The sequence below is a fragment of the Grus americana genome, chromosome 21 (assembly GCF_028858705.1).
Source record: "Grus americana isolate bGruAme1 chromosome 21, bGruAme1.mat, whole genome shotgun sequence".
NCBI classification, from domain to species: Eukaryota; Metazoa; Chordata; class Aves; order Gruiformes; family Gruidae; genus Grus; species Grus americana.
This window is the reverse complement of record NC_072872.1, coordinates 6,652,805-6,667,081: the sequence shown is the minus strand read 5'-3', so window position 1 is coordinate 6,667,081 and position 14,277 is coordinate 6,652,805. Positions and strand designations below refer to the sequence as shown.

At 45.4% G+C, this 14,277-nt stretch overlaps 1 protein-coding gene across 1 annotated transcript; it reads left to right on the top strand.

The window, feature by feature from the left end:
- The first annotated feature begins 9,840 nt into the window (after positions 1–9,840).
- On the top strand, positions 9,841–14,175 carry MRPL20 (mitochondrial ribosomal protein L20). Its single transcript, XM_054850096.1, has 4 exons — positions 9,841–10,355; positions 11,620–11,730; positions 12,035–12,112; positions 13,684–14,175. The coding sequence occupies exons 1-4, from the start codon at positions 10,269–10,271 to the stop codon at positions 13,855–13,857; spliced, it is 450 nt and encodes a 149-aa protein (XP_054706071.1). The 5' UTR covers positions 9,841–10,268; the 3' UTR covers positions 13,858–14,175.
- The last annotated feature ends 102 nt before the right edge of the window (positions 14,176–14,277 follow it).

Sequence of the window (14,277 nt, the reverse complement as noted above, 5' to 3'; positions counted from 1 at the left end):
TCTCGGAGCTGGCTCCCAGAGCTTTGCAACGCTGCCCTGTTCAGAGAGCAGATTCCGAAGCCGCTTTCTGCGCTAGCCAATCCTTTACATCTGTCTCACTGCCGACGTGATTTAGCACTCAGCACCCAAGAGCCACACTCAAACCAGACATTCCCAGGTCAAGATGGTCCCTTTTCAATTTTAATTATTCTGCCTCCCATTCATTTTCTGCAGTTTCTCTCTAGATTAAAAAACCTTAGAGAAATTGGTAATAATCACTATCTACCTCGGAAATCTTCTGTTCTCTGCAGCCATCACTGTTATTGTTTGCAGAACATATTGATATTCTTGCAGTGAAAGCACAGCAATTATCAATTATTTGATCTGCCTCGTATGAGAAATATTATTTCAGAATTTCAGTGCTATCTGCACATTTATGTAGCCTTTTAGAAACATTCATACATGCATGATCATAGTTCTACAGGAGGGGGGAAGCTTCCTCAACTCCAGAGGAAACTGAGGTAGCACAGGTACAGAAGGCACAGCTCATCTATGGCACAAGTCAGGGAAAGAATCCAGGAGTCCTGTGGTCCACTCGATGCTATTTCTCTCAGAAAAATCTGCCCTAGAAAAAGGTTATCAGAAAAATGAGGTTCACAAAATGCTAAATGTGAAGTGATTTTTATAACACAGATGAGTGTTAGCTTTCCTTCATTAAATGCTTTTGTTAAAAATTGTACGTTTTGGTGCCCATCTCCCTGCCGTTGTTGGGTGTTTTGGTGTGTTTATCTGCGTTACTTATTTACTGGATGGCTGTAACAATACGCACAGCAAAATTAAAGCTAAGACAATTTTCTCCAAGGACTTGGACAGACCCGCTCATGAAGCATTTACTGGTGGCCCATTAGAAGAGCTCTACCAGATGCTAAGTTGGGGCTAGTGAACCTCTGGGCAGCTGCATCCCAAACATGCCACGGCTCAACAGCAGCCTCTGACAAAGCCATGTCGCTTCGGAGGTGGTGATGAAATACAACATCCAGGCTCAATATTCACCACTCATGGGTGAAGCAGACTGTTAACGGATTTCTGGTACTGCTTTTAATCAAAGTTTGGCTCCGTCGTGCCAGGTACTCCATGTATTGACTAAGCGCACAACATCTCTTATCGTGCAAGTTTTGGAAAGAGATATACGTGGAGCTTTCCACAGGCTTCTTTCAAAGCCAAATGATGTAGGATGTAGATTTCCAAGCCACGGGCCGCTATTTCAATTAGAAGGCACACATGTCCTATGAATCATTTTCCTGACTGCAGAAAGCAGACTATCACCCTACGAAGACACAGGCTGATGAAGCCAGAAGGATTGCCTTCTAACTGAAATAGAATATAATTGAACAGATTCTGTCCTCTTGCCGCTGGAAGCGCCCTCTGACCCTGGGCTGGAAGAGCGTTACGCACTCCTTGTAGAAAGCAAGCAGTGAGACAAACGGGCTATTTGCAACCTGCCACATGTAATCAATATCAAAACAGAGGCTTCAGAGTTGAAGTGAGTTGAAATGCTGCGTAAGGATGCAGATTTCAAAGGTGTAATGAGCGATACCGGTGAGATGGAAGGCTTTTGAAACAAATAAGTAGTTTTTAAACAGCTCAATAATGTCCATACTTGTTTTGCAATTCCCCAGCTATGAAAATCATTAGTTGATCCACACTTACCACTTTTTTTTTCTTCTACAGCTCTTCTTGTAGAGCCTCTTAGATATCCAAAAGGGTCTCACAAACTACAGCTCTATCAGTATCCAGCAGTAAAAACTCATCTGGCTAATCTGTACCAGAACAGAAGTCGGGTGTATCGTTCTTACTAACAGCAGAAATAACTCATAATTCTGTGGGGCACTTTGTTCTGTGCTTACCATTGCCGCATCTCAAAGCCCATCAGAAAGGTACAGACCTTCGGCCACGGGAGGCTGCTGGAAGCTTGGCGATAATTAAGTTCTTGCTGCTCCCCAAGAGACAGGGAGCCAAGTGCGGTACCGGAGCGAGCAGGACAGAGGATTGCCATCCCACAGCACCCAAGCAGGGTGAAAACAGTAGACTCAGAGATGGTGGTGGTCAGATTCAACTAAAAGTCCAGATCTTCATGCAAGCTTAACAATTACAAGGCAGGTCCAAGGTCAACCTGGGAAGTCAGTGTACAAGTCAGAGTCCAGAACAAGGTCCCCGACCAAGCAGCCTTTGCCGTAACCTAGCCAGCCCCAGAAAGAGGTGTACACCTACAACAGCAACTCAGGGAGAAAGGAGACCCCCCGGCAGGAGTTTAAATGGTCCCCAGGCAGAGGGTGTGGATCCCCCCTCAGCTGGGGCTTATCGGGGCCATTAAGGCTCATGGGTGCCCTGAGGACCCTAACACCCCAAAGGATTGTGCTGGAGAGGGAAACCTTGTTTGTAGTTGTGAAGACAGGTCATCTCTTCCTCAGCCCTTGGTTCCCACCTCCTTTTAAGAACCAAACCAGATGAAATTATCAAAAGTTTTTTATTAATTTGCTGGAGAGACGCACGTCCCTGCTGTTGTCAGCCAGCTCCCTGGGGAACCAGGCTACAGAGCTGGAAGGCAGGCGGAGGTGTGGGAGGCAATATGTCAATATTTTATTACAGTGCAGCGATGTGCTTAAAAGCCTGGGACAGTTAGAAAGCCAGGGTAGTATCCTGCAGTTCTCGGAATTAATGGCTTTGCTGTGGAGACAATTCTGTGCGCGAATCAAGGGTGTTCACATCCAAGCGCGATGTAGGAAAAATAAGGGTTAAAACTGTAAAAGTATGTGCCACCCGAAGTATCCTCGATGGTATGTTCTGAAACTATAGTAACCAGGATAGGATGTCTCAATGGACTGAGGATTCAGAACAATAGGACCCTTCAAAGTATTCTTTCCCTATTGTAAGTGTATATAAAATATATCTAGCCTCGGAATCGTATCAAGAAACAGCGTATCCTCAGCTAACCTGTATTCATTATAATACTAAAATGTACACCCCTCTGTGAATAACGAGCGTGCTAATTAGGGAGCCTCCCCAGATGTTTGGAACGTAAAGTAAAATGCCTACGTGTGATGGGGGCAGGTGAAAGGTGGATAAGGAAGTTTAGGAACACCAGTCAGCTACGCTGTGTTACTGTATTCTGCAGACTAGAAATAACCCCAAATATCTCGACTCTGTGCGTCGATGGGCTCTTTGCACACCAGGTGCAGAACCCAGATTTTGGGCCAACGCGCGCGCACGCTTCATCGTTTGAACTCTGGTTTCGAGCTGCAGCGCTCTCGCCGTCCCGCTTTGAGTTGTGAAAGATCTTTTCAGACCAAACTGTGGCAACAATGATGGAAAGTTTATTATTTATGCAAAATTCTAGCTTCTTTGTGATGTTTTGGGAAAGAGAAAATAAAGATGGGAGCCAGTATCTCCAATATAATCCTGTTTATTTACCAAGTGGCATAAGAGTAACTTTTCTTAAATAGGAGAAGGAACAAATAAAAGGAGGTAATTTTTTTTGCACAGAAGGCTTTCCAGCAAGCACTCTGCCCCAAAGGACTCTCTGGAAACCCGGCGCTCCGGGCTTTCTACAGCTGCGTCTTGCTCACTTCTTCCCCGAAGCACGTTTTCTTTGGAATATCTTCTGCATCTCCCCTAGGCACAGTAGTCAGACAATAGGAAGGAAAATTGCTTTGCCTCTCATGCCCTGCGTTTGCCTCGGTTTCGATCGAGGGCTGATCGTTTCACCTGACGCGCATCCCAGACGGATAAATGGTGGCTATTCCCCAGCTAAGGTGGGGTTTGGTTGGACTGGGTGTGTTTCATTGTTTGGTATTTCCTGGCTGGAGGGAAAAGCCTCTCACCCCCAGGGAGCAACGGGGGAAGGAGACAGCATCGCTCAGGAGCTAGGAGACCCCTTCTCCCCCCAAAGCAGAGGGAAGCTGTACTGTTCCTCACCAGGGACCGATGCTAGTGACTTAAACTAGATCTCTCTCAAGTAATTTTATTTCCTCTAGCACCGAAGGTGAGACTGAATTTAATTAATCTGTTTTGTTATTATTTATTCTTTCTGTTGAGCTCTCTCACAGTGAATTAAAAAAAAAGTTGATGTGCCAAGAAAGGGGAAGAAGGTTAAAAATAGGCTCTGAGACTGACAGCACTGCCAGCAGCCTGGATCCTGATTTGTTCCAGAAGGAATATACTGGTAAACGAGAGAAAATGTTAATTTTTCCCTCTCCAGCACAGATTAAAGTCAACATCTGTCTGTATCAAACTCAGCTGCCCTTGAAGGAGCAGGGTAGGGAAAAGCGTGAAATCCAGAAAGCAATTACTCCCCTTTGCCAACAGGCATCAAGAATCTCTGGTACTGGCTGACCAAAGCACTGAAGCTCTTGGTCCCAGCCGCAAAGGGGAGTCCTGGACCGTCTGAGCCCGCCTCGCCGGAGAGAAGTGAAACCCGAAGCACAGAATGGAGCAGAAAGGTTGAACGAGCCATGGCGTAAGCCGAATTTCACTGTGGCATACTGCCCTGAGGAATCCTATTTCCTTCCTTTGGAGGATTGTTCTCGTGTTTGGTTACCCCACCCAGCTGGAGTGCTAAAGAGCATCTTGGGTACCACGGTGTGCTGCACGCTCCCATCACAGGGAATAATGGGTTTCCTTGTTTTTCAGACTGAAAAATATATCTGAGCATTACTTCTTTAAACTGATTATAAATCCATTTACCACAGCTGTGTGTTGTAAGTCAAAAATAAACAACTGTCTCCCAAATATGATGTTCCTCTACTTTTTCATTTTTGAATGTCAGGCATTGAAATATTTTTGAAAGGTGTGCTAACTAATCCAAACATTGAAAATTGATTTCAAAAGCACTTCAGCTGACAGATCAATTTTGATTTTAACAAGGCTGTAAATCCCAGGAGCAGCTCTGTTTGGACAGCCGCTTTCCTGGGAGAGGGGGAACAAACTGTGAAAAATTTTTAGTAATAAATACATGAGAGAGAGATATTAAAAAATACAGAGAGAAGCAACCTTTAAAACAGTCATGAGAGTATGAAAAGTCCATTTTCATCTCGTTCCACCCATTTCCTTCACTGCACTCTCAGGCTGAATGGTTCCTGGGGGAGAATGCAGGGTGCCAGGCTGCAAAATGTGAAATCTCTTCACAGATCTATCCAGACGTCCGGAGGGAAATAACTATCGAACCCATCCTGCTTTCAGTTGTTGCACAGGCTAGCCACAGTGTTAATAAAGCCCTGAATCTGTGCAGGAAACCAGATGGCGTTGGATGTAATAAATACGACAAATGGCATGGAGGCTACTAAAGAGTCTCAGTATTCACTACGCCTGTCTAACAACCGCTGATTTAACTATGTAATATTTTTCAAGCTTGACTTATGCCTTCTAAGTGGAGAAAGAACAAGACACGCATACAACCTCCCCGCCTGCGCCTGAACTTTCTAGAGTAGAATGAAGGTTAGGCTTAAACCATGGAAAGATTGCAAAGTTGGTGCTGAGCAACTAGAAATTCTACCCAAAAATCACTTCAGCTGTGTTGTGTTGGGGCACCTCAGAGCTATTACGGCTTCATAAACAGCAGGGTTTGGCTGGTCTGTGCAGCTTGCTATTCCCTAATTTTTTCCTCACTTAGCATTGCGTTCCTACCAGATCACCTATGGCCTGAATCTCTGTGCTGGCGTTCCACCTACACAAGCCTGATGCAGATGAAGCAAATCCTGAGAATTTTCTAAGTGCGTGCCTGATTCTCAGCCCTGGAAGGGCACAGAACAACCTCAGCTCCTTCCCTCCTGGTTGTTATTTCGTCTGCCTGTTCCCACAAAGAAGCTGTGTCAAACAGTCAGCTCTGTGGAGTGAAGCTTTTCTTTGGGAGTCAGAAGGGATGACAAGTTTGTAGATGTCACCTCCTTCCCCATATCTGTGCCTTCCCATACAAAAATCATTCTTCAACACTAAACTCCCATTAAACCAAACAAAAACCCCAACGAAACCATCAATAATTCTGCTACTGAGAACAGCTTAGAATAGGCAGGCCGATGCAGTCTTACGGATCTGAGGAATTTTTTACCACTTACATTCTTTTTAAGCATTTTCTAATATTCTTATTCTTTTCAGATCCAGTACGATCTGTTTCATGATGTTCATAACAAGTTCTGCCAGTCTCACAGGCTTCCTGCTGATTTGTGTGACTGTTCTATCTTAAAGATACAAGCTTCAGTTAGGAGGAGGGATAAAAGGAAAAGGAAAACGAAACAGCTTGATATTTGTTGAAACAATAAAATATTAAGTCTGCAATCCTTTCTCTTCTGCACAGCTTTTACATTTTAAAAAAAATCTTCAAAAATCTAGTTTTGTCTGCAAGTATCAGTATAAAAATAAATTGTGTGCCAAAATTAAAATAAAATTAAATTTTATCATCAACACCTTTTAGAATAATAGTCATTTTATAATAATACTTGTCTATGTGAAATCTAACAACACCGAGAAGCATAAAAAGAATACTAATACAGGCTGATATTCAGGTATTTGTGAGTGCTGACAGTACTGAAGTTGCTAGAGAAGTTATAAATAATGCTTACTTCTTCAATAGCACTTTTATCTGTAGAAGGCAGCTTGGACACATTATTTTGCCACGGCTCCCTTAATGGAAAACCCCAAAAGCCCAACTGGCAGTCAGGGGCAGCCTGAAACTGGATTATACTCAGGTTGTGAATTGGGCAGAAAATAACAATGACAAGCCGGAGATGACAGGTTGTCAGCGCCTTTCGTTCACACAGTGCGTGGTCCTGAAAGGATCTCTTATGGAACAAGAATAATCCATAGGAGATGTAAGGCTAGCAGCTAGCTGCTGGCTTCCGTGTATATAAAAGCCATCCAAGGGCTAAAAACCCCTTTATTTCTTCTTCCGCCAGAAAAGACATTCTCGCACTTAAGTGGCAACAAGGAGGAAGATTTCGAGATCACCGTGCAGCCTGCTATAAATGGCTAGATTCAGAAACAAGGTATACCCCATCATCGCAGCGATTGTCCTCGTGCCAGTTTTATTCCTTTGTAAATACAAAGGGGTTTTACCATCTGTTGGTGAGGGCATGGTGGTGTGGTAAAAACCAAAGCTGCTTAAGTAGTCGTAAAAGTGCCATAAATTCCAAAAAGCTTTGCTAAATCCAGTGAAACATTCCAAAGTTCTTTTGCTATAACAAAAACGCGTTTTAACCTGTAGGAGGTCTGAAAATTGTGTTCTTTAAATTTATTTTCCTTTAGAAAAAACCCACACATTCTAATGATTCATCTGATAACCAAGTGAACTTTGTGTCAAACAAACCCCAGTGACAGTAAGAAAAATGCCCCAAGCTTCTAATTCTGTGAAATTTCCACATCTTAACAAGTACCTGCCCATAAGTGGGAAAGATGTCTTGATGATGGTGCAAGCTATGGAGCAGTTTCAAACAGGAGCATCATTGCTTTGAGATGCTGAAACTGGTAATGATTAAAGATGATTTAAAGACAAATTCATTAGTTCTCTAACGGCAGAGTCCCTTGCTGCTAAGAAATAATTTTTCCACTGCCTGTAATGACAGCACCATCTTGTGGTTTGTTCCAGTTCATAAATTTTTATTGTAAATCTCACAATCCTGTACGGACAGAAGGATGCTGTAAGACATGCTGCCCACTATGGAATTCTTCCAGTCACCGAAAACACAAAACCTTTTCACACTGCTGTAGCATTGCGAGTTCGAGCCCTGCGAGCAATATAGCCCAATAGTGCAGAGACGGGTACTGAGCGGTGACTGCAAATGAAGCCCAGCGTACACACGACTTCCTAAACAGCGCCAGCACCTCGCCAGAAAAACAACACTGCAAAACGGCAAAGCTGCTCCCTCCCCATGTCTCTACGGACGCATGGATTACTATTTCACTGAAAGCACTTTACTTAACAAACCTGATTACCTCCCACGTCCTACAGAATGAAAGGTTGAGCCTTTGCATACTAATAGCAGGTTATCCTGTAACGGTGTTTTAGACTGCACACACAGGTCACTGACGGTAAATATGTCTGCGGTTTAACAGGAATATCACAAGGGAGCAGAGGAAGGCTAAACAAAAGTAGGAGCCTTTGAAAATATAAAATTCCAAACAACACAACATGAAGCTGAACAATTACAAACAAATCTTAAAGCTTAAGTTGGAGAAATTAAACCATAAAAAAATTTACTGCTTTTAATGGAAAATATAAAGAACAAAAAAATTGTAGAAGCATTCTTTATTGATAAAAGAGTGGTATAATAATATATCATATAAGCGCACTCTACAAAACATTCCGCAATATTGAACAAAAGCCTAAAAAATACTCATTTATACGATGTCTTACTCTCAAATTTGGGATTTCTCCACCAAAAGCATGCCTGTGCAGAAGGCTTGAGGCTTCGCTGCAGACGTCCAAGAGGGTTGGAGGCCAGGGAGGAAGGGCCAGGGCTCTGGACACCGATGGTCAGGAAAGGGGCCACGGGCTACGCACGCAGAAGACCCTCATCCTGCACGTAGACGGGGGGGCTTGTTCTGCAGCAGCCTCAACAAAGCTGCCTCTTCCCAAGGGGCCAACGGAAACAGCTCGGCGGCTGCACTGTGGGGAGCACCAGTGCTCAAGGCACCACGGACCTGCCCGCTTCTCAGACCGGCAGCTCTTGTGACTGTCACTCTGGTTACAGGGCTGTCACTCGGCCGAGGCTGTCGGCAGGGCGCAGCGCCGTAAGGACATGGACTGTGGCCCACGTCACCGGGATGCCAGGGTTCGAGGGAGCTCAATGTCCCCCATGAGCAGCAAGAATGCAGCTGGCATCCTAAGCTGGTACGGAATCTCCACGTAGGGCTGCCACGCTAAGAGTAATGTTGATCAGCAGCTCGACTCAAAGGAGGCTGACCTGCTCCACGCTTACAGGCAGATCACGCCTGAGTACCTGCCACAGGGGCTCATACGGAGACCGCCCGCTCCTTGGCAGCAAAGGGATGCGCTCTGCAGCCACACAACTCCCACCTGGGCGAAGGCAGGAAAATCCCTTGGTTAGAACATGCAACGCTCCTTGCCTTCTGCTTCTGGGAAGAGTAAGGAAACTACGCTGCAGCATGTTAGGGCCTAAGCATTCAAACCCACGCCTTCCGCAACAGCCATGCTCCTCCACGCACGCGCGCACAGACACACACGTACACATGCACGCACACGCCGGGTTACTTTTCCCAGAAGAGAAAACGAGAGCACATTGCGGCACCAGTCTGGAGCCCCACTGCAGGCTGACACCTCGACCCCGACTGCGGAGCGGGCTGTCACCTCAGCGTACCGAGGGCCTGGAAATAGGTAACTCGTGGCTTTCACCCTGCTGACAGGGGAGCCACGCCATGCAGGCGGTGGAACTAGATGGGCTTTGAGGTCCTTTCCAACCCAAAGCATTCTGTGAATCTATGAAAACCAATCCAATTAGTATTCATTGCAGCTTCCAGGGCTGGAAGGAGCTCCAGCTGGCTCTGTGGAGTGGCGGTATCCACCATACGAAACAGCTACTTCAACAGGGAACAACGGATGAGCAGCTCACTATTAAATCTCACCCCACTTCACCCGCCTTCCTTTCCCCTCTCCGTTCAGTGTTCCTGGCATCTATAAATTGAAGGCTTCATTTCTGGTTTTCTCACGTGGATGAAAATGGACGGACACCTTGATATGACGCAACGCGGAATGAGCGCACCCCCATCAGTTAAATTACTGGTGCGCTATGGAGCAGGGGTAAGCGCCACGAAGTCTGCGACACACCCCAAGCAACGTGGAACAGACACCTCCACACAGCTCGGTTCCTTCTTACGCAGGAAGTTTAACCAACAGCTCCCTGAATGCAACCCCATTGCATTGTGCAGCAACCAACAACAGCTTGGTTGCGTAGCTGCTCCTCCAGCGGGGTGCAGATCTGGCCCATTTTGGACAGGGCTGCACTGGACAGCACCCAGCGGCCAGCTAGATAAGCGCGTAATTTGGCAGGGCTTTCCCCAGACTGGGGCAGCGGCAGGACTACCACGGCACAGACAGCATCCAAAACAGGGCGGCCCGGCGCTGCGGGCGGGGAAGCTGTCCTTGCCGGTCCCTTCGCTGCGGCAGCCGCAGAGGAAGCCGCGGCGGCGCAGGGCGGCTGGGTGTCGGCGGAAGGGCCGCGGCCGGGCCCCCTGTGTCCCCGCCCCGGAAGGCGCCGCGCTGCCGCGAACCGGCGGCGGAGATGGTGTTGCTGAGCGCTCCGCGCTGGCTCCGCAGCCGCCTCACCGACCGCTTCTGGAGGGTGCAGGAGGTGCTCAAGTATGCGCGGGTGAGTGTGGCCGCAGCCCCCGCCGCTGCTTCCCCGCTCGGCTGCAGCTGCCCCGTGCTCCCCGCGGCCCCCGCAGCACGGCCGGCAGCTCGGCCCTCGGCCTCCCGGAGGCGCCCCGGCCTCCCCGGGTCCGGGGAGCGAGCGGCCTGTCGTCTTGTTCAGGTGTCCGCAGGGCCTTCCCCAGCAGAGAGGAGTCAGGCACCGAGCACTATAGTGGTGCTCCGCGAAGCTGAGTCACGTTAATTTAGCATTTTCTGTGTACATAAATTTGTCTGTATTTGATTAAAGCCATAAACGCGTCTGGTGTTTGTGCCATAACGCAGCACGTGTGGGCATGTGGATGGGTATGACTAAAAGTGAGAAGCCCGTGGTGGAAGGGTTACAAGCACTGCGGGGAGAGCAGTCTGTAAATACAGCACGCTGTAGGCTGGCGTTGGTTGTGGGGTTTTGTCGTGTTTTATTAAACTGGGCAAAGGAGCAGAAAAAAATAATATTTTAACTTCACTCTTCAAGTACATTTTAAAAGGTGAAAGAGACTGCTTCAGAACATGACTTCAACTGAAGTTCAAGCTATTGTACCTACGCTCAGGAATAACCTTTGTCAAGGGCAGACTGTTAGCATCCTGGGAGGTGGTACATCTTGCTGTAGTACTGGTGGAAAATGTTGAAGTAAGCGACAGTATCTTGCTTTCATAGTGCATGAGCTGCCCACAGTACCAGTAATAGTTATTTATTTCTCTGACTGTGCAGCACTGGCTACTTCTTCCTACTTCATGTTAGATGGATGTCAGTGGTAGCTCCAGTAAACTTCTTTTGTTATGCTTTCTGTTTGGGCAACTGCGATATTTTTGGTGTAGCAAAGGCTCCTGACTCATCCCTGTATTTGTACTGACAAAACTGAGAGGGTAGCTCAGGAATCAGAATAAATGCGTGAGTTTAGGCGTTGGCTGAAAGCACTGAAGATGATTTTGCTGGTTGCCTTCCCCCTGGAGCCACAGCCTAAAATGAGGTCTGGTTTTGGCACTCTCCTGCTGGACTGAAAGTTTTCAGCTTGATCCAACTTTTCAGCTTCAAATTCCCCATGCTGTAAAACAAGGAAAGAGCATTTTCATTACGTGCCAACTGAAGGCTTAGCTGATGTTTGTGAAGTATTTTGAGATCCTTGTTGCGAAGAGTTGTGAAATGCAAATGAGCGTATATTAGTATTACTGAAGGTTTTAACAGCCTTAAAGATAACAACAAGAACATCTTGGTTTTGTTTCAGCATTTTCGCGGAAGGAAGAACCGCTGCTATAAGCTGGCCGTACGAAGTGTTCGGAGAGCTTTTGTGAAGTCTACAAAGGCCAGGAGAGAGAAGAAGAGATTCCTCAGAGCGGTAAAGAGCAAAATGTTAAATGCAAACATTAAAATGGGAGAAGAGCAGAATTGAAATAGCCACTTTCCTTACTGGGGGGTTCTCTCACAATGTTTTACCAGTGGGTAAAAAATACGAGTTTAAAGTAAGGATAGTCCCTCTGTGGTTTGAAAAAGCTCAGTCCGAAGTTGATGCATGTGTATGTTGCACTGAGAAGACTGTAGGTCTGAAAATGTAATCTTTACTAAGTGTGAGCAGATCAGCATGACAAAAGGTTTACTTTAAAGTATTTTATTGTCCAATATGTTAATTTTTACACTTTTAGCTCTGGATCACTAGGATTGAGGCAGCTTCTCTTGAACATGGTTTGAAATACCCAGCTTTCATAAGCAATCTGCTTAAGGTAAGGATGGTGCTTGAAGAATAATTACTTTGAAACAGCAAATAGGAGAAGATGTCTAATAGAGGTCTTCTGAAGTACCAGGCAAATTAATTTCTTAAAACTCTGAAATCTTCAAGTAGATATAGTCTGACAAAGCATATCAAAGGGTTGCTGGTTACTGTCTAAGAATACAACTGTAAGGAATTGAAGCTGCAGTCTCCACTTGCTAATCTTTGAAGAATAATGGTGGGGACTTCCACCTGCCTGAGCAGGCAATAGCAGTGTAGGGCATGGTGGAGGGATCGAAAAGCTCCTTCTGTCAGACTGAACTTCTGCCAACACAGTCCTGCTTCCTGGTTCTAGTGATGAAAGGCCTCCTGCTTATGAAGGGAGTTTCATTCACTTCAGGAACCAAGTTCTGCCCTAAACCTGTTTCTCCTCCTTCTATGCGTAATACCCTTTTATCCTGGTGAACACTTGCTCTACACCTTGTTCTGTCCCCAAAACTTCCTGCGCATCTTAAGAATGAGACTTGTAAAATGCTTTTACTCTCGTTGCTACTGCGGGCTTTAAATGACAGCTGCCTTTACTTCATGAAATTTAAAAATACAAAGCTTGGATTAGCACAAACAACCGTAAGAAGTCCCTCCTATTTTCACTACTGGCTTTATGTTTCAGTAAGCTTGGACAATGCGGAGAGTTGGTGCCATTGTCCCTTGTTCTTAAACAAGCTGGGGAATTGGTTTTAATTTGTTGATAATGGACCTGTAAATTTAAAACTTGTTTCTCTTGGCTGTGATCGTAATTAAAAGGTAGTGTTTCTGTTTCTGAAAGTGGAACTACACATTTATAGCCTATTTCAAAACATTTTATCTATGTTTCAAACAAATTGATAACTTTCTAGGTTTTCTGATATGTTTCCTGTAAAGTAATGCAGTTTCTGAAATTTATACACTTGTTCTCCTGATTACTCTTGTCATACTGTCACCAAAAGAATGAAGCACTGCCTAAAAGCTAACTCATTTTTCTTTATTTTTCTTTTTTCCCTCAAAATGCCTGTCCCTTTGATTGTTGTCTCAGAGCAATGTATTTTTGTAAGGTTCTCTGTTAAAAGATCCAAAAGCAACAAACTTTTTTATATAGTAACTCCCTCTTAGAATATGCAATTAGCCATGCAATATCTATTGGTTTTAAGAGTATTTGAGCCTGCAGTCTGTCTTTCTCTACTCCGGGACACATTTTAAGATACCAGGCAGGTTTTAGCACAAATAAACTTGAATATATCTAAGCACTGAAACAAGTGCCATGGATTAACCTGTAACACATGGCCTTCCACAAAACAACAGATTCTCCTTCAGTTCTTGGTTTCTACCAGAGAGGCTTTGAGAAAGTCAGTGAACAAATTTTACACAGTGGCTTAGTGAGAAATCCGTGGGCAAGTAGTCGTGTCTGACAGTTCTTTGACTAATAGCTCCAAAATTGTACAGTGTAGAAAAAAGGTAATTTGCCTTAAGACCTCAGGTAATCAGTAAGCACCGCAGTGTTGTTCCTAAAATTTACAGTCCTTAACCAACAAATTTTCTTGCATTTAGTCCCAGGTGGAGCTGAACAGGAAGATGATTGCCGATTTGGCTATTTATGAGCCAAAGACATTCAAGTCCCTGGCTGCCTTAGCCCAGAGGAGGAGACAGGAAGGCTTCCTTGCTGCCCTGGGAGATGGAAAAGAACCAGAGGGAATATTTTCACGTATCGTACACCACTATTGATATTAAAAGTCTGCAGATACGTGTTAGGAACTTGTATTGTGAAGTAAACTTGCTCACTGGCTGCTGCTGAGGTCATAGCTGTGGAACAAAATCCTCTCAGGATGGTTCCAGAAGGACGGGGTGGGTCCGGGCACGAAGCTTGCACCTTGGTGACTTTTCCCCTGTATTGTTGTAACTGAAACACGTTGAATTGGAAACCGCAGTTTGAATTCAGCAGTGGTGTCAGGCCTGTGGAAGTTCCAGTGTTAACGACATACATAGCGTCCCTACGCTTTCTGTTCTGTGAAGGACTTTAATAAAGATTTATTTTTTTTTCTTTTTTTTTGGTAACTGCTTCTGAAGGAACAATGCGAGTGGTGATTTCTGGTGCTGCACAGGGAAAACCCGGCCTGGGCACGGTTTAGAGGAGAGCGGCGGCCG

What these genes read in the sequence shown, in the direction of transcription:
- MRPL20 (XM_054850096.1), top strand. Translation starts at nt 10,269, where the DNA reads ATGGTGTTGCTGAGCGCTCCGCGCTGGCTCCGCAGCCGCCTCACCGAC. An exon ending in AGGTGCTCAAGTATGCGCGG is followed by an intron (nt 10,356 to 11,619) that starts GTGAGTGTGGCC and finishes GTTTTGTTTCAG; the next exon opens with CATTTTCGCGGAAGGAAGAA. An exon ending in TCATAAGCAATCTGCTTAAG is followed by an intron (nt 12,113 to 13,683) that starts GTAAGGATGGTG and finishes TCTTGCATTTAG; the next exon opens with TCCCAGGTGGAGCTGAACAG.